Source organism: Pogoniulus pusillus, chromosome 4 (genome assembly GCF_015220805.1).
Source record: "Pogoniulus pusillus isolate bPogPus1 chromosome 4, bPogPus1.pri, whole genome shotgun sequence".
Classification (NCBI taxonomy): domain Eukaryota; kingdom Metazoa; phylum Chordata; class Aves; order Piciformes; family Lybiidae; genus Pogoniulus; species Pogoniulus pusillus.
This window is the reverse complement of record NC_087267.1, coordinates 2,424,052-2,451,507: the sequence shown is the minus strand read 5'-3', so window position 1 is coordinate 2,451,507 and position 27,456 is coordinate 2,424,052. Positions and strand designations below refer to the sequence as shown.

The 27,456-nt window shown below is 43.3% G+C and overlaps 1 protein-coding gene across 10 annotated transcripts in view; it reads left to right on the top strand.

Annotated features, from left to right (window-relative positions):
• The window catches only part of NAV3 (neuron navigator 3), a 505,349-nt gene extending 478,539 nt beyond the window's left edge, over window positions 1-26,810 (top strand). For 9 of the 10 annotated variants that reach the window (XM_064141974.1, XM_064141975.1, XM_064141978.1 and 6 more), the window contains 12 exons: window positions 2,199-2,352; window positions 5,156-5,330; window positions 9,736-9,833; window positions 10,978-11,073; window positions 12,435-12,603; window positions 13,358-13,593; window positions 16,630-16,784; window positions 18,115-18,186; window positions 18,647-18,843; window positions 19,304-19,422; window positions 22,343-22,546; window positions 25,273-26,810. In XM_064141974.1, coding sequence (XP_063998044.1) covers window positions 2,199-2,352; window positions 5,156-5,330; window positions 9,736-9,833; window positions 10,978-11,073; window positions 12,435-12,603; window positions 13,358-13,593; window positions 16,630-16,784; window positions 18,115-18,186; window positions 18,647-18,843; window positions 19,304-19,422; window positions 22,343-22,546; window positions 25,273-25,392 — 1,795 coding nt within the window. In that variant the 3' untranslated portion in view covers window positions 25,393-26,810. Of the gene's footprint in view, window positions 1-2,198; window positions 2,353-5,155; window positions 5,331-9,735; window positions 9,834-10,977; window positions 11,074-12,434; window positions 12,604-13,357; window positions 13,594-16,629; window positions 16,785-18,114; window positions 18,187-18,646; window positions 18,844-19,303; window positions 19,423-22,342; window positions 22,820-25,272 lie in introns of those variants that run through there. The other variant, XM_064141979.1, reaches the window with a different exon arrangement.
• The last annotated feature ends 646 nt before the right edge of the window (window positions 26,811-27,456 follow it).

The following is a 27,456-nucleotide window of genomic DNA, read 5'->3' as shown; positions in this document are numbered from 1 at the left end:
TCGTTACAAGGAGAGCCTGAGGGAGCTGGGGCTCTTTAGTTTGGAGAGGAGGAGCCTCAGGGGTGACCTCATTCATGTTGATAAATACATAAAGGGTGAATGCCCAGAGGCTGGAGCCAGGCTCTGCTCAGTGATGCCTAACAGGACAAGGGGCAATGGGTGGATGTTGAGACATAGAAGGTTCCATGGAAACACGAGGAACAATTTTTTCACTGTGAGGTCAACAGAGCATTGGCACAGGCTGCCCAGAGGGGTTGTGGAGAGTCCTTCTCTAGATATGTTTAAGACCCACCTGGGTGCATTCCTGTGTGACCTGGTCTAGGTGATTCTGCTCTGGCAAGGGGGCTGGACTGGATGAGCTGTGGAGGGCCCTTCCAGCCCCTAACATTCTGTGATTCTTCATCCTCCCTTTGCTTACCCTTTAATTTTTTTTCCTTGACCTGAGTCTCGTGTTCTAAAGCAATACCTTTCCTTTCTTCCAATTGCATCTGTTCAATAATTGTGTGTGCAGGTCACCTCTAGTCTGGGCACCAAAGAAAAGGCAAAACGGTCCCGTGCTCTACAAACATAGATCCCGGTAAAACTGAGTGTGGGGCATGGGGTTGTATACCCAACTGCTGACCTGAAGAGTGCTGCATCTTCTTTCCCAAAATGCATTTGCATGCATTCTGTCAATTAAAAGTTGACCTCTGTTTCTCGTTTGGATATTAGTCACAATAATCACAATAATAATAATAATACTTATTATTATAAGATGGTTTTACATTTATATTGTCCTGCAAATATTAACTACTTGTAGTGACAGTGATAAAGAACAAATAACATCTGGTGATTTGACTTAATACACTTAGTGTAACAATGTAGCCAAAATTCAGTGTGCTTTTCTCTAATGGTTCTGTTATGAAAGGAATCTGGGTCTGGTGATGGCAGAGGCAAAACAGCCTGACATGATGACTGGGTAGCTGTGGGTCCCTGAGCCAGCCATGCCATGATTTTTTTTTCTTACCATATAATAGTTTCTTCTTTTGATATACATGAAAATAATCATCACATGGTCATTATTCTTTAATCAGTCTTTAGTGGAAAAAAGCCCAAAACTCAAAAGGCAGCAGCAAACCTGACCAGCACGATTTCATACACCACCCAACACTGAACGACAGACTGTATGTGTGTGAAATGTCAGCCATCAGAAATCAAAATCACTGCAGAGCAAAATCTTCTAGCTGATGAGGTGAGGGCTGTCTCCTGGTGTACTGCTCATAGCAGAGAGACCAACGCCTGACAACTGCAGTTTGCTCAGCACGCCTCAGTTCTAAACATTGTCACTTAGTGTGATGGTTTGGGTGTTCCCCACCCCCCACTTAAGAAAATCACCCAGATTAGACTCAGCCCCTCTGGAAAATTGAATGAATGAATTTTTTTATTTAGAGCTTAGCACAAGATGGAAGCAGATATTTACAATATCTACAGCTGCAAACAGAAATATACAAGTTAAAAATACAGAAACAAAGCAGCCCTCCCAGAAACCTGAGTCCCCAGGAGGGGCTCCCAACCACATTTCCACCTTCCTCCCACCCTTCTACCTTCCCCAGAGCTTGCCTTACATTCAAAGTGAGTTTGGAGGGTCAGCCAGGGGGGTTAGGAAGCAGAAGGATTAGTCAGGCAGCAAGTTAGAGAGAAAAGTGCAGCCCAAAACCCAGAGAGCAACTCTGTTATCTCTGTTTGTGTTCTTGTTCTTATCCATCTCAGCAAGCCTATGAGTGCAGCAGACATCACCATTGTTTCCTTTTCACAGCCTAGCATCTAATTCCTCTCACCAGAATATCCCAGCTAGGCTCAAACTAGCACACTTAGGAAAACCTTAAACCTTTGCACCAAGAAATGAAGGATTAAAAATCAGTGGGTGAGATGCACTCGAAAACTTGTCTGAACACTTTTTAACAACCTTTCTTTGCAATGGTGAAAGATCTAACCAAACTGGAAAGGTACAAAGCAAGCTGATCATTTCCTCTGGAGAGGGCTTTCCTCCTTGTTTTGATTTGCAGTTTGAGCTTTTTCATGTTTCTCTGTTAAAATTCTTTCTTTGCTCATAGGTTTCACCAGCAGCAAGCATTTTGTGTACTTTGGTATTTAGCAGTGACACTGCCTTTGGGGAGAGCCTTTCTTTAATCCCCTGTCTGTTTCCTGCTCCTCTTTAGGATCTGTGAGTGCACAGAGGCAGAGGCTGAAATTATTCTTCAGCTAAAAAGCGAGCTAAGAGAGAAAGAGCTAAAACTAACAGACATTCGTCTGGAAGCCCTCAGCTCTGCACACCATCTGGATCAGATCCGGGAAGCCATGAACCGCATGCAGGTTAGTGCAATAGCTCAAGTGATGCTGTGGCTGCACACCAAACGTATACCTGCTGGATTGTTCTTTCCCAGCACTTTGTTTCAGGTACCAAAATCTTGTTGATAGAAAGTAATTCACTAGATTGACAGTACTTGCTAAGGATGGCTCTAAGTGTTCACCTTATCAGAATGATATTCTTAGCACTGATATTAATACCTAAAATATGTTTAAGAGGTATGGAATGAGACATAATCCCTGCTCAAAGGCTGCTTGTTATCTAAAACCCATGACTAGGGAAAGCACCATGAGATGAGCAGATCATGAATTGATCTCTACAGAGCTTTGGGCCCAGGTAGGGTGAGGAATATACATGCATTTTACATCAACATTTCTGATTCCAAAGCCAGCCGTGCCCTGTTGAAGCAAAGGATGTGAAATTAAACTGAATTATTATACCCAGCGTCATTAAAGTTTCATTACATTATCTTGTGACACTGCTCCAAATCCTTTCTGAACACATTTTCACAGAATTTCTTAGACTGGAAAAGCCCTTCAAGCTCATTGAGTCCCATCATTAGTTTCACACTGACAAGTCCTTCACTAAACCAAACCCCTCAGCACAACATCTCATCACTATGAACCGCTGTGGTTGGAGAGGACCACCAGGGTCATCCAGTCCAACCTTCATCCCAGCATCCATCATCACTAGACCATAGCCTCAAGCACCACAGCCACTCTCATTTTAAACACCTTTTCTCTTCAGATTTTTCCCTTTCCTGAGGCTGAAGTGATGCAGAAAGAATGACAGTGTTAAACAGAGAAGCTCTGAGCTTTATGGAACTCCATTGCCTGTGTACGTGTGTCTAGCATCATGCTGGGTGCCCAAAAGCATCTGCACCATCCATACACTGTGCCATAGGTCATTTAGGAGATTCGAGCTCCTTTAGAATGGGGGAAGGAAAAATAAGGGTTCAAGTTTCAAGGCATAAGTAAAGTATTTGATCTGGAGCCACTGAAATATTTTCAGGAACTGTAAGGGATAAAACACAGTTAATGGTGGAAATGCAGTGGTGGAGTACAAGACATTAAAGCTTATCAACTGAATATAGTCTTACACTAGACTATAAGTTCTTAAACCAGGTGTAAAGAAAAGTCTGCTGTAGTCACAGTCCTACAAAGTTTGAATTTGATGAAAGTTGGGCAGAAGCAGCTAGCTCAGATGATGCCACTGGTAGTCATTGCTGCTGAATTTGTCCCAGTACAGCTAGACAGCCACTTCAGAGCTGCTAAACTCTCACGTTCCACAGAATTATCCTGGAGAAGAGGAGCCTCAGGGGAGATCTTATTGCTCTCTACCACTACCTGAAAGGAAGTTGCAGCCAGGTGGGGGTTGGTCTCTTCTCCTAAGCAACCAGGGGCAGTCTCATGCTGCACCAGGGCAGGTTCAGGCTGGATGTTAGGAGGAAGTTCTGCACAGAAAGAGTGATTGGCATTGGAATGGGCTGCCCGGGGAGGTGGTGGAGTCCCCATCCCTGGAGGTGTTTAAAAGGAGGCTGAGTGAGCCACTTAGTGCCACGTATTAGTGTGTTAGAAGGTGTTATGTGATAGGTTGGGCTTGATGATCTCAAAGGTCTTTTCCAGCCTGGTTAATTCTGTGAGTCTGTATTTGATGAGGATTGGTAGTGGGGATGAAGTAGGACTAATGGCAGTGATATATGGATACTGTGCATATCCAAAACACCTTAAGAATCTAAAGCTCAGGTGAAGAAGTAATGCAGATTAGAGATGGAGATTGCATGACTCATTTCACCATTGCCTCTGGTTCGAATCCCAGGCTAAACCACCATACTCATCTATTACCTCCTCTTCCTGTTTTGCTCCTTCCCTTTCAGCGTCTCCTCACCTTTGCCCATATGATCTAATCATATTGTAACTGTTGCAGGATTGTTTTGCAATGGTATCCCTTGTCTTTTTATTCATATAATATAGCTGTACAGGCTTCATAAAAGAATAAGACTTTTAGCAGTGTCAGTGCACTTGGAAATAAACTTGATGTCTATAGGAATAAGCACTTGCTTCGTGCTGTGCTTTGTGAAGCAACTGAGCACTAGATGTAGCTGGTACCAGGCTGTCCTCAGACTGTGTTTTCATTTTATTACTGCACATTCAATGATCACTTGGCACCACAGAGGATTTAGTTTAAAAAAACATCCTAATTGTTCTGATTCATCTGTCTCTGTATGTGTTCATCAAAGAGTTTGCTGGCTTTTATGTGAACTATTTCATGTCTGAGTGATCAAAAACTCCTATCAGGGAGCAAGAAGAGTTATGGAACAAACTATCAATTTCTGATTGTCCATTTTTCATTTCATTTCTCCTCTGTGATGGTACTGCTTCAGTTTTGCATTCAATGGCAGTGATTTTCAATGACTTCAGAAACAAAGACTTGAACAATACCTTTCTTACCTGAGATGTTTGACAATATAAAGCAGATTGTAAACCAGAGGATAGCTCAGAAGATTCTTTGTGCACTCCTATTATGGTCAGCTCTATAATTAATGCAGAAGCTTTAAACACTTTAAGAAGTGTCTTGAAAATGAAAGCTAAAACAGGGCTACAGAGTTTTTCCCCCTTGATTTCAGAGCTGAAGCAAATCCAGTTTTCACAGGCAGCATTATCCTTATGCTATATAGTGCTGCATGTTGCTGTGAAGGCTGTAAACTGCAGGCAAGCAGCGAGCAGTGGCACTAGCATAGCCGCTTCCAGTGCTTCTCCAAAAGAATAACCTTTTGTGCTTTTCTGTTGATTTCTTTTGAACCACCAGAATGAAATTGAGATATTGAAAGCTGAAAATGACCGTTTAAAGGCAGAGACTGGAAATACTGGAAAGCCTGCCCGGCCATCATCAGAGTCTTCGAGCAGCACATCCTCTTCTTCATCACGGCAGTCACTAGGGCTTTCTCTGAACAATCTAAACATCACTGAATCTGTAACCTCAGGTAAATATATTTTGCACCCACACACATGCCTCAGCAGTTAGTAAGAATTCATTATTTTCACCCTCTTAATGGGCTGCCTATAAGAGATATGCCTGAAAGTTGTAATACTTCATATCACTTAGGTAAAAACCAGATATACATTCACCAGTTGAGATGAGGGAGAATGTTGGCAGTAAGTCCTGAAGAATGCAGATTTCAGAAGGCTCTGAATGATAATAACAGTTTGTGCTTACTTCCTACCTATTGTTCCCTCTACCTAGCTACTTTGCAATTCTCTTTGATCATCTAGTTTACAACTGACTTGAAAAGAATGATAAATAGATGGATAGATTACATAGATGGATAGATAGATAGATATAGATGGATGAATGGATAGATAGATACATAGGTAGATATAGATGGATAAGTGGATGGATGGATAGATAGATATAAATGGATAAATGGATGGATGGATAGATAGATATAAATGGATGAATGGATGGAAGGATAGCTAGATATAGATGGATAAATGAATGGATAGATGGATGGATAGATAGAGAATCATAGAATCTTAGAATCAACCACGTTGGAAGAGGTTTGCCTTGTAGATCTTGGAATAGAACCTCACAGTTCTGAACACACCTTTTGATGACTGGTCATCAAAAGGAGACTAGAATAGAATAGAATCAAGCAGGTTGGAAGAGATCTCGAAGATTATCCAGTCCAACCTAGCACCCAGCCCTGTCCAATCAACCAGACCATGGCACTAAGTGCCCCATCCAGGCTTTGCTTGAACACCTCCAGGGACGGTGACTCCACCACCTCCCTGGGCAGCCCATTCCAATGGCAAATCACTCTCTCTAGGAAGTACTTCCTCCTAACATCCAGCCTATATAGATGAATGGATGGATAGATAGATATAGATGGATGAACACATAAATGGATAGATGGATGGACAGATAGAGAGTGAGAGAGAGAGATGGGCTAAATATGAGCACAGTACATGAAACTTTGTTTTTCTTGTTTATAGATCTTTTGTCACTCAGCTGTCTTAACTTCAAGTCATATGTGCAGCTGAGGAAGAAAGTGGTCTCAGTTGACTTTAGCCCTTACTTTTTTTTAATGCTGTATATGTGGTTAGCCTGTGTTGGACCAAATCACCATTTATCACAGGAGCCAAACCCCACCTGGCTCATTAAGCAGTCTCATTGTCTCTAGTGAATGAGCGAAAGCAAGCAGAACTTTGTACTGCATCCTGAACATTAACATTTGATTATTTTCCATGCCATAGGGTTTATGATAATGAGGCTTATACACTTGTTTTGGTAATGTAGCCAAGAAACAGAAGTGCTGTCTGTAATGTTAGAAGCAGCAGCAGAGCAGAAGCAAAGCAGCAGTCATTGCTGTTGACTCCACACAAATAATAATGCAGTCTCTGGAAGCAATAAAAATGTAGCTAATAATTGTAGAAAGAGTCTTAAGCAAGAACACAACTGGGAATGTGCCAAGCTGCCTGACTATGATTTGGATTGGCAGTTGGTAAGAGTATCTTGCCAGACCTTGATTATACAGATAATTGATTTTTTTTTGGTCTGGTTGAGATCAGATTTTATATGAAAATAGGTATATTTTTTATTTATTATCTTGTCTACTTTTTGGCAGGGTTAACTTTCAGAGTGGATGAATCTGAGACATATCCACATGCAGTTAAAAATAAAAAAAAAACCAAAATATGGTTTTAAAATGGTAGCTGCAGAATCTTTTTTCATGAGCTTTGTCACTTGGTGCTAACTCTGTCTAGATACAGGAATAAACAAGTAGGAATAAGAAGAAGAGGAGGAGAAGTCTGAAGAAAAGCAGGAGAAAATAGATGAGAATGAGATGAGAGAAAAGAAGCAGGGGGAAGAATACAGGAGGGTGAAAGATAAGAAGAACTAAGATTAATAGAACCATCAAGAAATGTTTAGCAGAAGACAAGATAAAAGAAGCTGAAAGAAAAAGAGGAAGAGGAAGAAAGGGGGAAAAGGAGTAGGAGAAAGAAGAGAAAGACAAGGAAAAGAAGTTTAGACTCAAGGGTCTTTTCCATCCTAGATGATGCTGTGATTCTATAAGCTTATGCTAGTTTGAGCCTAGCTGGGATATTTTAGTGAGAGGAATTAGATGCTAGGCTGTGAAAAGGAAACAATGGTGATGTCTGCTGCACTCATAGGCTTGCTGAGATGGATAAGAACAAGAACATAAACACGGATAACAGAGTTGCTGTCTCTAGCTCTGGCTGCATGCACCTCCCTCTCTAACTTGCTGCCTAACTAATCCATCTGCTTCCTAATCCCCCTGGCCCATCTCCTAAACTCACCTTGAATGTAAGGTGAAGTCTGGGCTAAGGTAGAGGGGTGGGAGAAGGTGGAAGGGTGGTTGGGAGCCCCTCCTGGGGACTCTGGTTTCTGGGAGGGCTGCTTTGTTTCTGTATTACCTTTTTAACTTGTCTATTTCTGTCTATGCTGTAGATATTGTAAATATCTGCTTGCATCTTGTGCTACACTGTAAATATAAAGCTTCATTCTTTAATTTCCATCTGGGTGAGTCTAGTCTAGGTGATTTACTTAAGTGTGTGTGGGGTGGGGAACACCCAAACCATCACAAAGCTTTACAGAATCTTCTGTTACTGGTCCAGAATGTCTTTCTAGCATGCAAAAGAAAGAAACAAGAGGAGAGGAGGATTTAATTTGATTGCAAATCCAGCTTTTCTGATCATTTGAGTACCATTTTTGGTTTGAGTCAGCAGTGTGCCCAGGTAGCCAAGAGAGCCAGTGGCATCCTGGCCTGCATCAGGAATGGTGTGGTCAGCAGGAGCAGGGAGGTCATTCTGCCCCTGTACTCTGCACTGGTTAGACCACACCTTGAGTACTGTGTTCAGTTCTGGGCCCCCCAGTTTAGGAGGGACATTGAGATGCTTGAGCGTGTCCAGAGAAGGGCAACGAGGCTGGGGAGAGGCCTTGAGCACAGCCCTACGAGGAGAGGCTGAGGGAGCTGGGATTGGTTAGCCTGGAGAAGAGGAGGCTCAGGGCAGACCTTATTGCTGTCTACAACTACCTGAGGGGTGGTTGTGGCCAGGAGGAGGTTGCTCTCTTCTCTCAGGTGGCCAGCACCAGAACGAGAGGACACAGCCTCAGGCTGCGCCAGGGGAGATTTAGGCTGGAGGTGAGGAGAAAGTTCTTCCCTGAGAGAGTCATTGGACATTGGAATGGGCTGCCCGGGGAGGTGGTGGAGTCGCTGTCCCTGGAGCTGTTCAAGGCAGGATTGGACGTGGCACTTGGTGCCATGGTCTGGCCTTGAGCTCTGTGGTAAAGGGTTGGACTTGATGATCTGTGAGGTCTCTTCCAACCCTGATGATACTGTGATTTTGTTGCTCTTAGGAAGTGAAATGTTTTTGAGCCACAGAGTAGTTCCTCATTCCTAAAGACTTAGGGAAGGATGTATTTCAGAGGCTACATGAGGGTCATTTAGAGATTGAAAAATGTCACAGGAAGATCAGTTACATGGTAAACTGCCCTCAGCTGAACAATGACATCATGGAGACTCTCAGGGTTTGTCAAATATGCCAAAACACAAGACAAATTAAGCGAAATATTAAGTGTTGGTGGCAGGAAAAAGCTGTCAGGAACAAGGCAAGCATGGATTTGTTTGAGCTCATGACAAAAATGCTTCTTCATTTGATGAATTAAGAGAAAAAACTAACCACAGACACACAAAAATAAACCCACCAAGCACTGCGACAGAAGAAATTGCTTTCTGATCTGGGTGTGTTATCAGACATTTCACATGAGGGCTTATTTCTTTATACATTCATTGAAGTTCTATTCCTAAGTCTTCTTTGGTTTCACTTTGTGCAAGTGACTGAGTCTTGCTGGCACTTCATTTAACCTGGGTGAAATCTGTCATGGGCTAAAGCATCTGCAGTCCTTCAGCCTTCGTTAAGAAACACATCCCCCCTCTTTCCCATTTGAGGAGGCAGTAAGGAGATAGAAACCGAGGCACAGAGCAGATCAGAATAACTTCTTACCTCAATGGAAAATGAGACCTTTGCTCAGAGAGATGATTGGATGCAGCCTCTCGTGTTCTGAAGGACTGCAAAGTGGTTTTCTAATGGATATCGTTTGTGAGCCTGTGTAATGAGAGTACATTGCCTTGTGTACAGAAGGTAAATAACTCAGCTGGAAAACTAAATTACATGATGTTTTCCTTAGTGGCAAATGTTTCAATGTAAGGATTTCATGGTTTTCTTCTTGAAATGTTCTAATGGACACAATGAGTGTCCAAAGACAGACATTTTTTAACTGAAAAACACTGACCAGATATGGAACTCATTGTATGAACATTATTGATATGACTTGTCAGGCTGATTGCTTCCCTTCTTTTATTGTAGATATTTTGTTGGATGATGCCACTGATGGAACACTCCACAAGGAAGGTCATAGTGTGAAAATTTTAGTCACTATAAACAAGGGCTACAGTCGAGCCAAGGTAAGTGCATTACTCAAAGTTCAGGATGCAGAATTAGAGCTTAGGTAAGTCTTGCAGGACTGTAGCTCAACTTGTCCCAGTATTTTCATCCAAAAAATGAAGGGAAACATGCTAAATACAGCAGCTTTCTTCTACATCATCCGTGCTCAATGCAATTACCACTCTCCATAGCCTAAAGGCATATGGCCTCCTGCCGTGCTGGTGGCTAAGACACAACAATTTTTAGTTTAATCATTAATAGGATGTTATAGAAGTAGTTGTCTCCGTTTTGAAGTCATTAGATCTATTCCTTGGACTCCTTAAGGTGCAACAATGAATATTCTGCTGAGGTGATCAATTTAGAGTTGCATGGTCATGTATTCATGCTCTGAATTACCAAATAATTATAAATCCCATCTAAGTTTTGTTTATATTTAGCTCTTTAGTGTGAGTTTTATTTACATTCAGCTCTTTATAAATGCAAATGCAACCAATATGCAGAATGAGACACTCTGCCCTGGTTAGAACCCATCTTGAATACTGTGTTCAGTTTTGGGCTCCCCAGTTGAGGGTGGACAGGGATCTGCTGGAGAGAGTCCAGCGGAGGGCTACAGGGATGATTAGGGGACTGGAGGGCACTGCTTGATGAGGAGAGGCTGAGGGACCCGGGACAGGCTCTGCTCATTTGCTCCCTGGGATAGGACAAGGAGCAATGGGTGTAAGCTGCAGCACAGGAGGTTCTGCCTCAATACAAGGGAGAACTTCTTTCCTGTAAGGGTCCCAGAGCCCTGGCACAGGCTGCCCAGAGAGGCTGTGGAGTCTCCTGTGGAGCCTTTCCAGGCCTGTCTGGATGTGTTCCTCTGTGATCTGTGTTAGATAGGATTGTCCTGCTCTGGCAGGGGGGGTTGGACTGGATGATCTCCTTGGGTCCCTTCCAAACCCTAACATCCTGTGAGCCTGTGTGATTCTGTGATCCTGGGTATTTCCTTCCTTGCAAAGCTGTACCAAAGTAGTATTGGCTATGACCGTTTCTGACACAGAGATTATTAAGAAAGTTGTAACATCACATTCTACATAGTTGTTGTTGCTGGGGAAATTGTCACTCTTCACAGAAAACTTAATTGGCACCATTTTTAGTCCAGTTTCCAAAAATCTGTCTTTGTAGGATCAAAAGCCACACACGTACCTGATAGGATCGATCGGAGTCAGCGGGAAAACAAAATGGGATGTTTTAGATGGTGTAATCAGACGTCTCTTCAAGGTAAGACACTGAAATACACTGAATGTAGCATTCATTCACTTTTCACCTCAGAAAATGTCCATGTGGTTGATTTGCCTTGCTGAGGTGTGGGTGTTGTGAAGGGGAAATTAATTAATGGGAGATGATATTTTTCCAAAGTTAATACTGTTTATTAATGTTGCTATTCAGAACTCTGCCACCCCCCACCACTGATCTTAATAATGTTTAGGTTCTTGCATGGTCATGGAGACATTCTATGGATAATCACTAGATCTAGTCATAACCAGCAAGATCTTTAAACATGAATTGAACTGGAAGAGAAGATTCCCACAGTCAAATGCCCCTTGCAGTCTATATGCTGCTTGCCCACTAGATGGACTCAAGGAGCTCTTTCTGCATATGGCAGGAGGCAATGGAGAATTACAAAGAGGCTTTTAAGCATTTACTCTCAATTTGTTATTACCTGACTCACAGGGACTGGCCACAGTCCAAAGTGCCCAAATGCTTTCAGGGGAACTCTGTCTTGTTGGCCGTGGTACTTAATTCTTCCCAGGCTTCTGGGGGAAGGAGGCAGACAATCTCTGACCTTGTCTCCTGGCTCCTCTGGACAATCTGTGTACGTCCAGGACTTGTAAGCAGGACTTCCAGGTGCAGAAGCAGGATGTCATGCAGTGTGCAGTCTCAGCATGATGTCAGGCTGACCACACAGGCCAATCACGTGCAGGCATCCAGGGTCTGCTCCTGGTAAACTTGCAACAGTTGAGGTTGCCAGCAAACAACGAGGCAGTAAGCAATTGCAGCAGGCAACGGCAGAGCACAGCTGAGCAGGGCTGAGCACAGTGAGCATATTGTTTGCCTGCATATCTCCTTTTACCAATGTGGGCCAGGATTAATTGCCCTTTGGACACAAGAATAGCCAATCAGGATGGCAGTTAAACAAACCTTACCCTATTAGGCAAAATCATAAGCTCATTTTTCCCAAATCTGGGAAAAGCACAAGCCTTGCACAAGGCAGGCACAAGCTAAGTGTGTGTACCTTGTTTACCACAGGACCCTGGGCAGGCCACACTCAGTGGTTTCAGGTTCTTTTGTGTTCTTACCCCACTTGCCTCTCTCATGGAGCAGGAAAACATGCCTGGGCATGTATTAAGCCTATTTTGGGCCTATCTGGCCTACCACAACAGTTGGTTTTGCCATATAGCTAACACCACTGTTAAACTTTACTTTTAGCATTGCTCTCCTTTTTTTCATGGCTGTAGGCAGTTCTCTACTAGATGTGACTGCAAGACACTCGTCAAAGGACTTCACCTGCACCAAAATATTTTTCCAAAGGCTTTTGTTCAATAAACATTTTCACACTTTCTGTTTTCATGTCATTTCAGGAATACATTTTCCGAGTGGATCCAACTACCAGCCTGGGTTTAAGCTCTGACTGCATTGCTAGCTATTGTATAGGGGATGTCATTAGAGCCCATAGCCTTGAAGTGCCTGAACTGCTGCCTTGTGGATATCTGGTTGGAGATAACAACATCATCACTGTGAACCTGAAAGGTAAAAATCCAAGGCCAAATCACAGAAAAGTAAAAAAACTTAAATTGCAAGGGAAAAAAAAAAAAAGAAACAAAAAAGAAAGAAACAAAACCAAAAAAGCCACCCCCAAAACAGATTAGAATGAGAAATATTTCTGCCTTACCCATCGAAATTTCAATTCCATAGAAAAAAGTCCAATGCCTTTCAAAAGCTGTGGGGATCTGCTATTGGATTAGTGCCCTCAGAAGAGCTGTGTGTACATTGTGGTGACAACGACAAAGCTTGTGGCTATCACTTTGACCTTTCCTTGTCATGGTTGTCTGTGGTGTCACAAACACACATCTTTGCCTCAGTGAGCCTTCTTTTCACATTTATTTTGATTTCCACCCACATCATCCCACTACTGCTGTTTAATTCTTCAGCCATAAACATTTTCACAGTAATGAAACCCTTGAGAGGAATTTCATTTAGGCAGAAGTATCTTCACAGAATCACTTCATGGTCAGGGTTGGAAGGGACTCCAGTGATCATCTAGTTCCAAACCCCCTGCCATGGGCAGGGACACCTCACACTAGATCAGGTTGCCCAAAGCCACATCCAGCCTGGCTTTAAAAAAATTCCAGGGATGAGGCTTCCACCACCTCCCTGAGCAACCTGTTCCTTACCTTCTTCATTAATTTTGAGCATAGCACTGATGGCATCAGGTGCTGGGTCAAGCCTATGCCTATCTCAACAAGGATGAAGACAGTCCATTTTTCTTTTCCTCTGTTCCCAGGAGTGGAAGAAAACAGTTTGGACAGTTTTGTGTTTGACACATTAATTCCTAAGCCAATTACCCAGCGGTACTTTAATTTACTGATGGAGCATCGCAGAATTATTCTGTCGGGACCCAGTGGCACAGGAAAGACCTACTTAGCTAACAGGCTGGCTGAATATATAATAACTAAATCTGGCAGGAAAAAAACTGAGGATGTAGTTGCAACTTTTAACGTGGATCACAAGTCAAGCAAGGTAAGTAACAGTCGAAAAGATATTGCTCAATTTGCAGTGATAATGTAGAGCAGATCCTGTTAGTTGGCATGCTGGTTTGTGTCTCAGTTGACATTTTTCACTACAAGAACTCAGTCTCCAATCCCAGTGAAGACAAGAACCAAATCTTCCTGTTCTACATAAACCTTTGAAACACTGAAGGAAGTGTGAATTTTCCCTCACTCGAGGACACCTACCTTAAGGATAGATGCAGAGTCAAATCCCTGTGTTGTCGGCGTCGCACCCCCAGAGTAACAAATCATAATACCAGTATGGTTAGATCATTGTTCTCCAATAATCTCCTTATTGCAGTGATGCAGTGTCTTATATGCCAACTTGGAACAGGTGTGCACAGCTGGCTTAGTTAAGATTGGTACATGTGGAAGGCTTAAGGCTATGTGTGAGGTACAGATAGGTTAAACTTATATAAACAACTTGTAGGGTCAGCCTCCTGCAGCCAGCAGACCCTGCCTGCTGCAGCTACATGTGGGGGGTTGCTTCACCATCTTAGTTCCTGCCTCTGGGATGGACTCAAGGACACTTTGCAGCATGGGTTGCTCATGTTTATCAATTCATGTCCTCTGTCAGCAAGAAATTCATCCACACTGTATGAAACAAGTTCTTACAGAATCACAGAATCATTCAGATTGGAAGACATCCTCAGGATCACCAAGTCCAACCTATAACCCTACTCTACAAGGTTCACCCTAAGCCATATCCATGAGCACCACATCCAAATGACCTTTCAACACATCCAGGGTTGGTAACTCCACCACCTCCCTGGACAGCACATCCCAGTGCCTGACCACTCTTGCTGGGAAAAAGTTTTTTCCTAATATCTAGTCTGAACCTACCCAGTGGCAGCATGAGGCCATTCCCTCTCATTCTGTCACTAATTACCTGTGAGGAGGGACCTTTGTAGAGGGTGGTCTCTTCTCCCAGGCAACCAGCAATAGAACAAGGGGACATAGTCTCAAGTTGTGCCAGGGCAGGTCTAGGCTGGATGTTAGGAGGAAGTTGTTGGCAGAGAGAGTAATTTGCATTGGAATGGGCTGCCCAGGGAGGTGGTGGAGGCACCGTCCCTGGAGGTCTTCAAGAGAAGCCTGGATGAGGCACTTAGTGCCATGGTCTATTTGACTGGCTAGGGCTGGGGGATAGGTTGAACTGGATGATCTTGGAGGTATCTTCCAACCTGGTTGATTCTGTGATTCTTTCTATGACAGAGAGGCTGGCTGTATAGTAATATTAGTCTGACTTTTGTGTAGGATTATAGGAGCCTATTGTTAGCAAAGATTTCAAAATGAGGATTTTGAATTACTTTTTTGGGTTCAGCTTCTTAAGCAGTGCTGGATAACTACAACTGCTGCTGCTGTTTCTGGCATGTGTCTGACAGAAGCTGGCTGTACTAAAATTGCCTCATGCATCGTGTCACATGCACAGTGATTTACACAGCACAGATTATCAACCTTCTAGCATGACTACTGTGCTAGCCACAGATAATACTGTTTACTTGCAGACCTAAATGGTATATACTCCTAACTTGGTACCCAGGGAAAAGAAAATGAAAGGCTTTGCCCAAAGCTTTCTGATTTGCACAGAACATAATGAACGCCAACATAACAGAAGCAGGAAGAACATACAGATCCCAAAGGAGCAATAAGACCATTCCAGTAAAAACACCACTTTTCACTGTCTTTATACAGAGGATTTGTGATGTCATTTACTTTTCCAGGGCATGTGCTTATGTTTTATTGTTATGCCATATCCATTTATAATGAAAATTGTCACGTGAAAGAGAAAGCTGTAGGCTTTCAGGTAGATTGCTTGTTGTATGTGCTTTTGTCTGGGGCTTTGGGCCTTTGCTTTTTTGTCTTTTCTTCCTTTGTTAAGATTTATATAGGACTTTAGAGTTTGTGGTGAAACAAATTAAAATCAATGCTGTCAAATAGCAAGGATGCTTGAATATTTCAGGTGTTATTGAATAATGGAATAATACATGGTGCTAGTCCATGGGAGAAACCCATAATGTTCCCCTGGAGATACCTAATCACAAAAAGACAAGCAAAAGTATTTCTTGAAATAACAAAAGACTGCATATTCCATTAAGAAGGAAAGGTTCTCCTATGCCTGATCCAGAGAATAAAATGGTCAATAGTACTCCCAACTTAGACAAAATTTGATACCTCTAGAGATACAGTGATAAAACTTGACTAGCACAGACCCATCAGGGCAACAAAGTGTTAGAATCATAGAATCATGGAATCAGTCAAGGTTGGAAGGGACCACAAGGATCAGCCAGTTCCAACCCCCCTGCCATCATGGGCAGGGACACTTTACCCTAGACCAGGCTGGCCAGAGCCTCATCCAGCCTGGCCTTAAACACCTTGTGGAGGGAAAGATGAAAAGTTTTCATTAGAGAAAGCTCTCTTGTTTACCTGTCAATTTCTTCATATCAATACAGCCCCAAACTAATGGTTCTTTGGCCACAGGTCAGCCATTCAGAATGGCATTTAGTCAAACTTAACCATATTAGGTAAAGTCAGGGCTTCCTTTTACCCTTTTAGGGCAGAACACAAACAAGTGTCGAAAGACTTGAGGGTACCCTGTTTGCACGTTTAAAAGGAGAGGAGACTCAAAGGCACTGGGGCCTTTGTTTTCCTTCCCTTCCCATGCTTCCCCCAACAACAGGAAAGAGGAAGAGCAGAGAAACATGCCTGGACAAGGCAGGACATGTTTTGGCAGATTTTGGCCTTCCACAGCACTCTGGAGATAAGTTCATCAGCAGGTTTCTAAGGAACGCATCCAGCAAATAGGAAAGAGGAGACATCAGTTGCTTGCCTTGTGGTTAATGTCATTGATTTTCCTAGCAGAAACAAGTCTCCCTGCATGTGCTGATCCAGCTGATGGGCTGCAGCAGGGAAGCTCTTTATCTTTCTGGAAGTGTTTTTCCACTGAAGTCACATCTATGGTTTAATTAGGTCAATCTTCTCTGCTTCTGTTTTCATGTTTCCACTCAAGGATCTGCGACAGTACCTAGCAAACCTAGCTGAGCAGTGCAGTGCTGACAACAATGGTGCTGATCTCCCCATGGTCATAATTCTTGATAACCTCCACCACATCAGTTCCTTAAGTGACATCTTCAATGGTTTCCTCAACTGTAAATATAATAAATGGTAGGTAGAAACCTTTCTCTGCCCTTTCACACAACTTTTGCCATGAGATTGGTAGCACCTTTGTGAAATAGAATGTCCCAGTGTAAACCTAAGACTGTCATCAAAGCCTTTATGCACTTGAATATCTTTAACCCTCTTCAGCCAACCACTTGAGTATCTTCTTTGTTTATATGACTCCCCCAGAGCTCAGTGAGGTACAGAAGTACCACAGAGTGTAAGAATGTACTTAAATGCTTGACTGAGCTAGGGTCTTAGCCTTTTCACATATCAGACCACATAAGCTCATTAGTACTGTGAGGACTGCTTAAGGGAGAATGAGAAGAAAAGCCCTTTCTAATAGCAGAGTTTGGGATATGTGTGAATTCATGAAACATGCTATGCAGAAGTGGTCTTGTATTTGCTGCTGTAGCAGTGCAAAAACGTGGTTTGCTGGCTGTCCTTTATTGCCAAGTAAGAAAAAAAGAATGTTTTCTGGAACTACTTCTGGCCTGTAGTAAGACCAGCATAGGGACTTTGCTTCATAAAATCCCTGCATGCTAAGTCTTTCTTATGAGATTCACTGGCTCTGAAATTAAAACTCTAAGCCTACTGCAAAATTATGAGGTCCACGAGTCTTGCCTCATTTATTTCCTTATTACAGATAAGTACTAGCAAGCCACAAATGTACAGAGAGGGAAATCATACAAGAATAAACATTAAAAAAAGGGTTCCTTAGAAGTATTTTAAGCCTCAGGTCACAGGCTCACAGGATGCCAGGGGTTGAAAGGCACCCAAAGAGATCATTGAGTCCAACCCCCCTGCCAGGGCAGGACCATACAATCTAGCTCAGGTCACACAGGAACACATCCAGACAGGCCTTGAAAGTCTCCTTGAAAGACTCCACAGCCTCTCTGGGCAGCCTGTGCCAATGCTCTGGGACCCTTACAGTACTGAAGTTCCCCCTTGTGTTGTGGAACCTCCTGTGCTGCAACTTACATCCACTGCTCCTTGTCCTAGCTCAGAAAGCAATGAGCAGAGCCTGTCCCCCTCCCCATCTCTCAGATATTTATAAACATTGGTTAAATCCCCTCTCAGTCTTCTCTTCTCCAGACTGAAAGCCCCAGGTCCCTCAGCCTCTCCTCATCAGGCCGTGCTCCAGTCCTGTAATCATCTTCATAGCCCTCTGCTGGACTCTCTCCAGCAGATCCATGTCCCTCTTAAACTGGGGAGCCCAAAACTAAATGTGTGTCCAAAGATTTTAAATTGGCCTAGTACAGAGAAAAAGAACTAATATTATCTGTATATCTGAATGGATTCTCTCTCAGAAAACCTACTACTTTTCCCTTTTCAGTCCCTATATTATTGGAACTATGAACCAGGGAGTTTCTTCTTCACCAAACCTTGAGCTACATCACAATTTCAGGTATGTTCACTTTATATTTACTGTGGCAGTCTTTGCACAGCTCCATTGCTTGCTTCCTTGGCCAATTCTTCAACAAATATTGTTGTTGTGTTTCATCACAGCAAAACATTTTTGCTTCTTTCTCTCATGCTGTACTGATAACTCTCTCTGCTGTACTGATAACTCTCTCATTATGAATACATCTTGCTAAAGAGGTATCCATGAGACACCAGCAAGGTACCTCTAACAAGTGGCTCAAGACAGTTGCATTCTTGCATTCCATTTGTCTTCAGCAGTGTTTTGAATTCCTGCTGAAGTCTCTAATGATTGGCTTGTAGCAGTGGACAGCTTATTGGAGCATTCTGATACTTGCTCAGTAACAAGACTCAGAAGCTAATGACACTGACCTTCATCTATATGTGTAAGAGGAAGTGATGTGTTTGCTGTTCATTGTTGGCTTCCATTTGTCCTTTCTCCCCAGGTGGGTGCTGTGTGCTAATCACACAGAGCCTGTTAAAGGTTTCTTGGGCAGATATTTGAGAAGGAAACTGATTGAGACTGAAATCGAAAAGAACATGCGCAATAATGAGCTCATCAAAATCATTGACTGGATCCCCAAAACATGGCATCATCTCAATGGCTTCCTAGAAACACACAGCTCTTCAGATGTAACCATTGGTGAGTCCCTTGGCAGAGTGGTTTGAGATGAGGGGTGGAGGCTGAGCGTTTCAGAGCTCTGTGAAGGATGCGTTGTGCTTTTAAAACTTGTCTCCTCGCAGCGAGATGCACAACATTAGCGTGGTGAATGTGCCAGCAAGATGGGAAATTTAAACAACTCATTTAACCCAGGAGTATTTATTTCCTGGTATTTCTGCCTTGCTTGGTAAAGACTTTCAGGTAAATGATCATAAGTTTAAAAGTTCATCTTACAAAAAATTGCCACAATAGCAACTTTCTTAAGCTTCTTTTTCCCCTGCTTACAGACTGCAGCAAAGAGGAGACTGGTATCACCTTTGATCTAGTCCTGTGTTAGTGTCTTCACTTGAGTTTGCTCCAGTGCTACTCTTTTGATTTACTGAGGATTACTTTTGGTGCCCTCATTAGTTCTACTTTATTAATACACCACTTCATTTCTCAGGTCCCCGCCTTTTCCTGCCTTGCCCTATGGATGTTGATGGCTCCAGAGTGTGGTTCACAGACCTCTGGAACTATTCACTGGTGCCATATCTTCTGGAAGCTGTGAGAGAAGGTCTTCAGGTTTGTGTTTGTTTTTTTCCCAGCAATACTTATGTATTAGTTTCACAGGTTTCCTCCAAGTCATGAAGTAAAGTTTGACCAACTTGATAGCCTTTGATGAGGACATAAAGAGGTGGATTGATGATGGTAGAGCTGTGGACGTGGTTTGTCTTGATTTCAGTAAAGCATTTGACACTGTCTCCCACAGCATCCTTCTGGCTAAACTGAGGTGGTGTGGTCTGGAATGGGCTGCCCGGGGAGGTGGTGGAGTCACCATCCCTGGAGGTGTTCAAGACTGGATGAGGCACTTAGTGCCATGGTCTGGTTGATTGGGTAGGGCTGGGTGCTAGGTTGGGCTGGATGATCTTGGAGGTCCCTTCCAACCTGATTGATTCTGTGATTCTCCCTGGGCTCTTTTCTGTGTAACTAATCCTCCTCCTTTCTAACCCCCCTTGCTGACCCTCCAAACTGACTTTGCACATAAGGCAAACTCTGGGATAAAGTAGAGGGGTGGAAAGAAGGTGGAAGGGTGGTTGGGAGCCCCTCCTGGGGACTCTGGTTTCTGGGAGGGCTGTTGTGTTTCTTTATTACCTTCAACTTGTATATTTCTGTCTATAGTGGTAAATATTGTAAGTACCTGCTTGTGTATTCTGTTAAACTGTAAATATAAAGCTTCATTCCTTAAATTCCAGCTTAACTGAGTTTAATCTGGGTGATTTCATAAGGGGGCAGGGGGCAAGTAACACCCAAACTATCATATCTCCCTTTCTTGTTTCATGCATTGCAATTCTATAGCCTCTGGAAAGACACTCTGAAAAGGCAGGAGTTTGCCACTCATGACATTGAAAGAGATTACTGCATAGTGTAGGGCAGATTGTTATGGGCTAGTCAAAAGGTAGTTGTGGTTTCTTTATCACCTTGTATTGACACAGTGACATAGTGATGCAATGAAGCTTTAGAATCTTGCCTGTTGAGTATCTCATGCTGTCCTAAAACTGCTTATCTCCCTGAGAAGTAGAAGTTTATGCCTTGTGCAACAAAAAGCTGACAAACATCTGATAGAACAGCCATGGCGAGATTAGAAGCACTTGTTTAGATCATCTATAAAAAACACAGTGAGAGCTTCCATGCTCATATTTTCCCAGGAACACACAAGGTACCTGATTGAATGAAAGCTTCAATTCTGGAGCAGAAGATGGCAGCATAGAGAAGAAAATATTTTGCTTCAGGAACTGTTCCAATTTTTCCCTGCTTTGGATGGCTTCCGTGGAATAACATCATTAATAATAAACAGAAACCTTGTATATGATATAAATAAGCAGACAGGTAGAAAATGCCTTTCTAGCCTGGCACTTTGCAGCCTCACTTGTCAGACACACAATTTACAAGCCTTGCTACAGATTCCAGAGAAGATATAATCGCTGTTAATCTCAGATGAGAGGAAGTGCTGCTGGGAGTTAGTCTGCTGCCTTCCTGAGAAAGGCTTCCCCTTGGTTTGTTTAGGCAGATCCCTGTTATGGCATCCTAGGCTCAGTGCAGGGCAGGAGGAGTCTGAGTATCTCTGCACATAATAGAGAGAACTTGGCTGCCTAACCTGGAGCTGTGGATTCAGCAAATGCCTGGGAGCAGGTGTTTTAGTGATAAGCACAACTCATCTCTCCACCTTTAGTACTAATATCTTTCACTGTTTCACTCCCTTTAGAAATGCAGCCCATCTAAATCCTCCAAGGTGAATGCCTTGCCAATATTATGCTGCTCCGTGGATTATGTGAGGCTGCTTGAGCTGGGAGAAAGCCCAAGTGAGCCATTCCCTGTCCAGACAAGTCGTTGTCCCAGCTAAAGGAAATCTGTAGCAGCAACCAAGGGACTCTTGTTTAAGACATTGCTTGTGAACAGCAATGTGGAGAAGGATGTGTTTTACTGAAGAAGCTACCAGACCTCATAAACTTACAATAGTCTCATTCTTCCTCTCTGCTCCTTCCAGATTTGTAAGCATTTTTGTGCTCCATAGTAGGGAAACCTACCCTTTGTGAGCCTCTTTTAACCTTGTGAAAGGTCTCAAACTCAAGGTGTGGACAGACATCTGCTTCCACATCCCATTCTGCTGGGGGAGAACAATCTGTACTGGCATCTCTTAATTCACCTCAAACAAAGTCTAATCAACTTGAATATTTTAGATAGATCTCAGTTGATTTCACCAATACACCTTAAGTGAATGACCTAAAGGTGTCTTTTCACATTGTACCAAGAACTTGACCCTCCCACTACTGCCTACAAGTATCACTAGTTGCAGAGTGGTTTTCAGCTTGCAAGTACTCCACATACTGAAGGAGTTTTACTGGAGATGAGGTCTTCTGAATGCCTTACCGCAGAGCCACAGAAATGGTTAAGGAAGTTGAACATCTTCCTCATGAGGAGAGCCTGAGGGAGCTGGGGCTTTTTGTTGTGGAGAGGAGGAGACTAAGGGGTGACATCATTCATCTTCATAAATATGTAAAGGGTGAGTGTCAACAGGATGGAGTCAGACTCCTCTTGCTGATGCCCAGTGACAGGACCAGGGGCAATGGGTGGAAGTTGAGGCATAGGAGGTTCTGTGTGAACCTGAGGAAGAATTTTTTTCCCTGTAAGAGTGACAGAGCACTGGAACAGGCTGCCCAGGGAGGTTGTGGAATCTCCCTCTCTGGAGTGGAGACTCTATGTGTTGAGACTGCTGGAGACCATCTGTATGTGCTCCAGTGTGATCTGCTCTAGGTGATGCTGCTCTGCCAGGGGGTCCTTTCCAGCCCCTGACATGCTGTGATCTCTAAATGCCAAGCATATCTGAAAGCAAGCCACTTCCTAAGATAGCATAGATGTTTTTAATTACTTTTGTCTGCTGTGACATTACAAACTGCTACTGAAAACTGCAGGACAACTTACTTGTGTTATATCCCTAATACAGATGTATGGTAAGAGGGCACCCTGGGAAGATCCCTCCAAATGGGTAGCTGATACCTATCCGTGGAGCTCTGCATCTTTACAGCACGAGTGGCCATCACTGCTTCACTTAAGACCAGAAGATGTTGGTTATGAAGGCTATGCATCTGCAAAGGAAGGAACAACCTCAAAGCATGTTCCCCAGACTGATACAGAGGGAGATCCCTTGGTAAGAGTTAAACTTTGAGGAAAAGCTTTTCAGTATGCAATTTACTATCATCTGTTAATTGTACACTGTACAATAAAAAAACTACTGTGCCCTTGTTCCAAACTGGGCTTTTAATGTGAATGCTAGAACAGTTTATTTAGAAGGTTGAAAAATGGAAGGAAACTGTCTGGAGGGCAGGTATCACCACTAGGTCCCTAAGTTGTTTGCATTTCCCATCTGCCCAGCACTGTATCTGCTCTTCATAAATATAATGTTTGGGTATCACTTTCCAAATACTTATTATTTCAGTTTGTTCTAAAAACACCTTTCCAAGTTGGACAGTCCTTCAGCTACATTCTACAAATGAAGAACTGATAAATGCAAACCAGAGAGCCATCCTCCCGTTCCTCAGAACCTTGCAAGATAACTGATGACTGTAAAACAGTCTTAATGTAAAAGGAATGCCAGTGTGGTGGCATTAAAAGATGAGAGGCTGATTCCCCTCAATGCCATGTGTTGTTTTATTTCAGTATCAGTCTGGATGTTTGGGTATATACCATTGCCTCCTCTGATTAACTATCACATCGCATATATTGGAATCATAGAATCAGCCAGGTTGGAAGAGACCTCCAGGATCATCCAGGCCAACCTAGCACCCAGCCCTGGCCAATCAACCAGACCATGGCACTAAGTGCCTCATCCAGGCTTTTCTTCAACACCTCCAGGGATGGCAACTCCACCACCTCCCTGGGCAGCCCATTCCAATGCCAATCACTCTCTCTGACAACAACTTCCTCCTAACATCCAGCCTAGACTTACCCCGGCACAACTTGAGACTGTGTCCCCTTGTTCTGTTGCTGGTTGCCTGGGAGAAGAGCCCAACCCCACCTGGCTACAACCTCCCTTCAGGTAGTTGTAGACAGCAATGAGCTCTGCCCTGAGCCTCCTCTTCTCCAGGCTGCACACCCCCAGCTCCCTCAGCCTGTCCTCATAGGGTTTGTGTTCCAGGCTCCTCACCAGCCTTGCTGCCTTTCTCTGGACACCTTCCAGCACCTCAGCATCTCTCTTGAATGGAGGAGCCCAGAACTGGACACAGCACTCAAGGTGTGGCCTGAGTAGTGCTGAGTACACAGGCAGAAGAACCTCCCTTGTCCTACTGGCCACACTGTTCCTGCTGCAGACCAGGATGCCATTGGCTCTCTTGGCCACCTGGGCACACTGCTGCCTCATCTTTAGCTGTTCTTGTGTAGTGCTTTCTCTGTAGACTGCCTTTATCACAACTCAGAGTGCCATTTGAGAGCTCTGTACTTCTGGAATACAGGCAGCCTTCAGAAGAGGGATTTTCTTAGAGGATAATGCCTTTAACTCTTATCAGCACTAAGAATATGACTTCTCAGCTTCACTGAAGTGTTTAGTATCCAAACCCAGACCTTGCATCCTGAAGAAGTGCAGAAAATTAGCTCATTTAATCCTCTGTTTCTCAGCCCATAAGCTTTGGGGTGACTGTTTGACCTATGATTTGGGCTGCCAGTGAGTGTACTGGCCAAGCTTCTAGCACATGAGGTGAAAATAGCTGAGCAGCCCCAGTTCAGTGTCTTGTTACTCCTGCTCTCTGCACACTGTGATCAAGCTCTGTAACTGAATAAACAGCAGAAGTTTGAGATTTGTGAATGGAGGGCTTGCCCCTGCCTGCAGTGGAGCTCATGGGGTGACAGGCACTATGCTTGTGGAAACAGGAGGTGTCACATGCAGGCTGCACCGGGCAGTAAGCACACATCCTGTATTCTCAAACACGGATACCTGTGAGACCTTCAGCAGCTGGTAGCACTGGAGAGTGATAAACACTATTCAATGCCTAGGGAACCATGGAGATGTGAGTGTTACTGGGCAAACTGGGGAAAAGGAGCTTGGCACACCAGAACACCACTTTCTCTTTAGTTTTTCCTTGCCTGACTTTTTGTAATGACAGCTTATTTATGCCTTGAGAAACGCTAAAGCAATGTCAGCACTGCTCACAGCCCAGAATGTGCTGGCAGAAGCGGCTGTCTCATAACCAAAACCCTGAGCATTAGGCAGAGTTAGACATCAAATATGCCAGTACCTTTCTAAGCCTTAACAGGGCTTTTTCATAAATGCTCAGGTGGGTTTCAGCTCCTAATAATCCCTAAATTATGGAGGGACTCTCCTTTTTTGGGTAGGAGGATCTGTTGCTGCTTCCCTGCTGAGGTCAGCCCCTCGACAGCAGATGGGGTCCTTTTATGAAGCAGCTGGCCACGGTCCACCCCTCTCATGCCTCTTGCCCATCTCTCGTTTGCAGAGAGGATTTATCAGCGTGATTATGTTTTCAGTTTCTTTTCCAATGTAGTGTGTCTGCCATCCAAAAATTATCTGGAAGCTTGACTGTCTCCAAATACAGGCCCAGATGTCCGGCTGTGATATGGCTTCCTTCTCCTGCCAGTGCTGCAGCTGCAGCCAGTCTCACCTTTGAATTAAAAGGAGCTGTTGGGCAGCTCCATTGTATCCCCCTAGCTCTTGGACCTTTACATTTCTATTTAAAGCCCAGAAGGCAATGAAAAGGGTGCCAGGAGGAGCCGCCGCTCCCCTGCCCTTTTTGCAGTGCTTTTGTACAGTGCCCTCGTCGAGATGCCAGCACACCTCATAGAGCGAGGGAGCTTAATTAAATTTCAGCATGCTCACTGCAGCAGTAAATGAGATGAGATTATGTAAACATAGCTTTCTTCTTTCAGATGAATATGCTAATGAGGCTTCAAGAGGCAGCCAACTATTCGAGCGCACAGAGCTGTGACAGCGACAGCACCAGCCACCATGATGACATTTTGGATTCATCCCTGGAATCGGCTCTCTGAGAGGGACAAACCTTGGTGGAGGATGGTGGTAAAATCTAGAGCACTGCCACTATTAAAGCAGCAGCACGCCGAGATCCCTGCTTGAGAACGGTGCATTGTAGGTAGGCAGGAGACCTAACTGCAAAATCAAGAGGAAAAATTGAAGGGGAAAGCTTGAATTAGTTTAAATTTAAGGCATTTCAATACCTATGGAGCCAAGTGAGACTCCATTTGTCAACTGGAAAGGGCCCTGGATCAAAGGGCATCTTAGCAGATTGCACACATCTTAGCCAAACTGGAATATTTTTTTCCCTTTCCCTCTTTGTCTCTGTTCCTCTGTACAAGTTTACAGTGCAACTTCTTCCATTTGTTTGGGTTTTTTTTCCCTTTAGTTTACCCTGAGGCACTGCATGAACACTGCAGTCTTCTAATTCTCTTCTAACCTCTGTTGTGCCACACGGTGCTGGTCACAGGACTGCAGTGGTGTTCGTATGTTACTGCCCATTCCAAAACGAGTCAAGGATGATGACAGTAACTCAGAAAGCACAAACAGTGTTGTGCAATCACCAGAAAACATGACTGTGATATGCTGGATAAGTGCCAATGTAATTGTAACTGCCATGGTCACGGTGATGCGCTCCATCAAGTTTTAGTACAGGAACCACAGATTTTATAAAGTTGTTTTTACCACAAAGGTCTTTTTTAACCACCTGCCCACTCCTTAACAATGGTTTTATACCAATTATTAGCCAACACTGACTAAAGGCTTTTTAGGGCTTCATTTGTTTGAGCCTTTTCAGTGAAAGAAGGAAATTTTCTTATGGTGCTGTCTCACTGCCTTAAAACAGATTTCTAGAACAGATTTACAGTTGGTTTAATTCCTAAACCATTGGTAACCTACACCTTTTTTTCCTTCATTTCCTAATGACAAAAAGTCAGTCAACACAGTAGCCTCATACCTGTATATCATGATTTTTTAAAGTAATGGATAGGAGAAAGAACAGTTGCTATATAATATTTTTATCTTGTGAATAAATTGCTCTGCCTACCCTCAGAAACACACAAGGAACCCAAACCCACTTCCACTGCCACCTAAATGCTGAGAAAATCAGCTCAAGTCCATTTGGCCGCATGGAATGGAGTTTTTTGGAGGATAGATATTTTGAATTCTTATCCAGCAGAGCTGGAAGCACTTGATGCAGCATGAGCACAAATATCTGGTTTGGTTTGGGTTTTGGTTTTTCTTTTCTTTTATTCTAGTTTTAGCATGTTGTTTTGATTGCTGTTGTTGTACATGAAGAACTCAGCATAAAAGAACACTGAAGCAGTGATGTCCACTGTGGAAGAGGAGGAGTTTATACCGTAAAAGTGGGTTGGTTTTGCACAGTCTACTGGGTGGGTATTGTAAATATTGAATTTAAAAAAAAAAAAAAAATTGAGTGAGAAAAAAAAAAGGAAAGAAAAAAAAAAGAAAGAGAAAAAAAAAGAAAGGAAAAAAAAAACAAACAAAAAAAACAAAGAAAAAAAACAAACAAAAAAAAGAAACAAAAAAAACAAACAAAAAAAAAAAACACAAAGAAAAAAAAAAGCCTTGCACAAATCAAACTGAAACTAAACGAACAAACAAAAGTGTATTTTATTCTGTTGGTGTTAAGAGATGTTTCACTTGCTGAGATTTCCTGTTCGTTGCAATCAAATAACAGAATGCAGATCTTCAAAGCTGTTATTAACTGGTGTGTTTGTCCTGTACTTACAGTTGTTACAACTATGCAGGAGCTACCGATGCTACAGTCAGCATGTTTCAATATCTCTATGAAGCCAATACATTGTGGGGGGAGGGGGCTTAGACTCCGGGAAAGTTTGAAGTGCATATATCATGGCAGGCTGCGAGGAGATGGCATTCAAGGTGCTCAGAATAATCAGAAGCGCTCTTTCACCACAAAAGGCGTCTGGCCACAGCAGATGCATGGGAAATAAAAGGTATCTAAGGGCTCTGGCATTGTGTGGATTTGTACTGTACACCTCCGCGGAGCTTACCTCCGGGATGTGTGTTTGGTGCTATTAACTCTTCATAGCCGCCCTGCG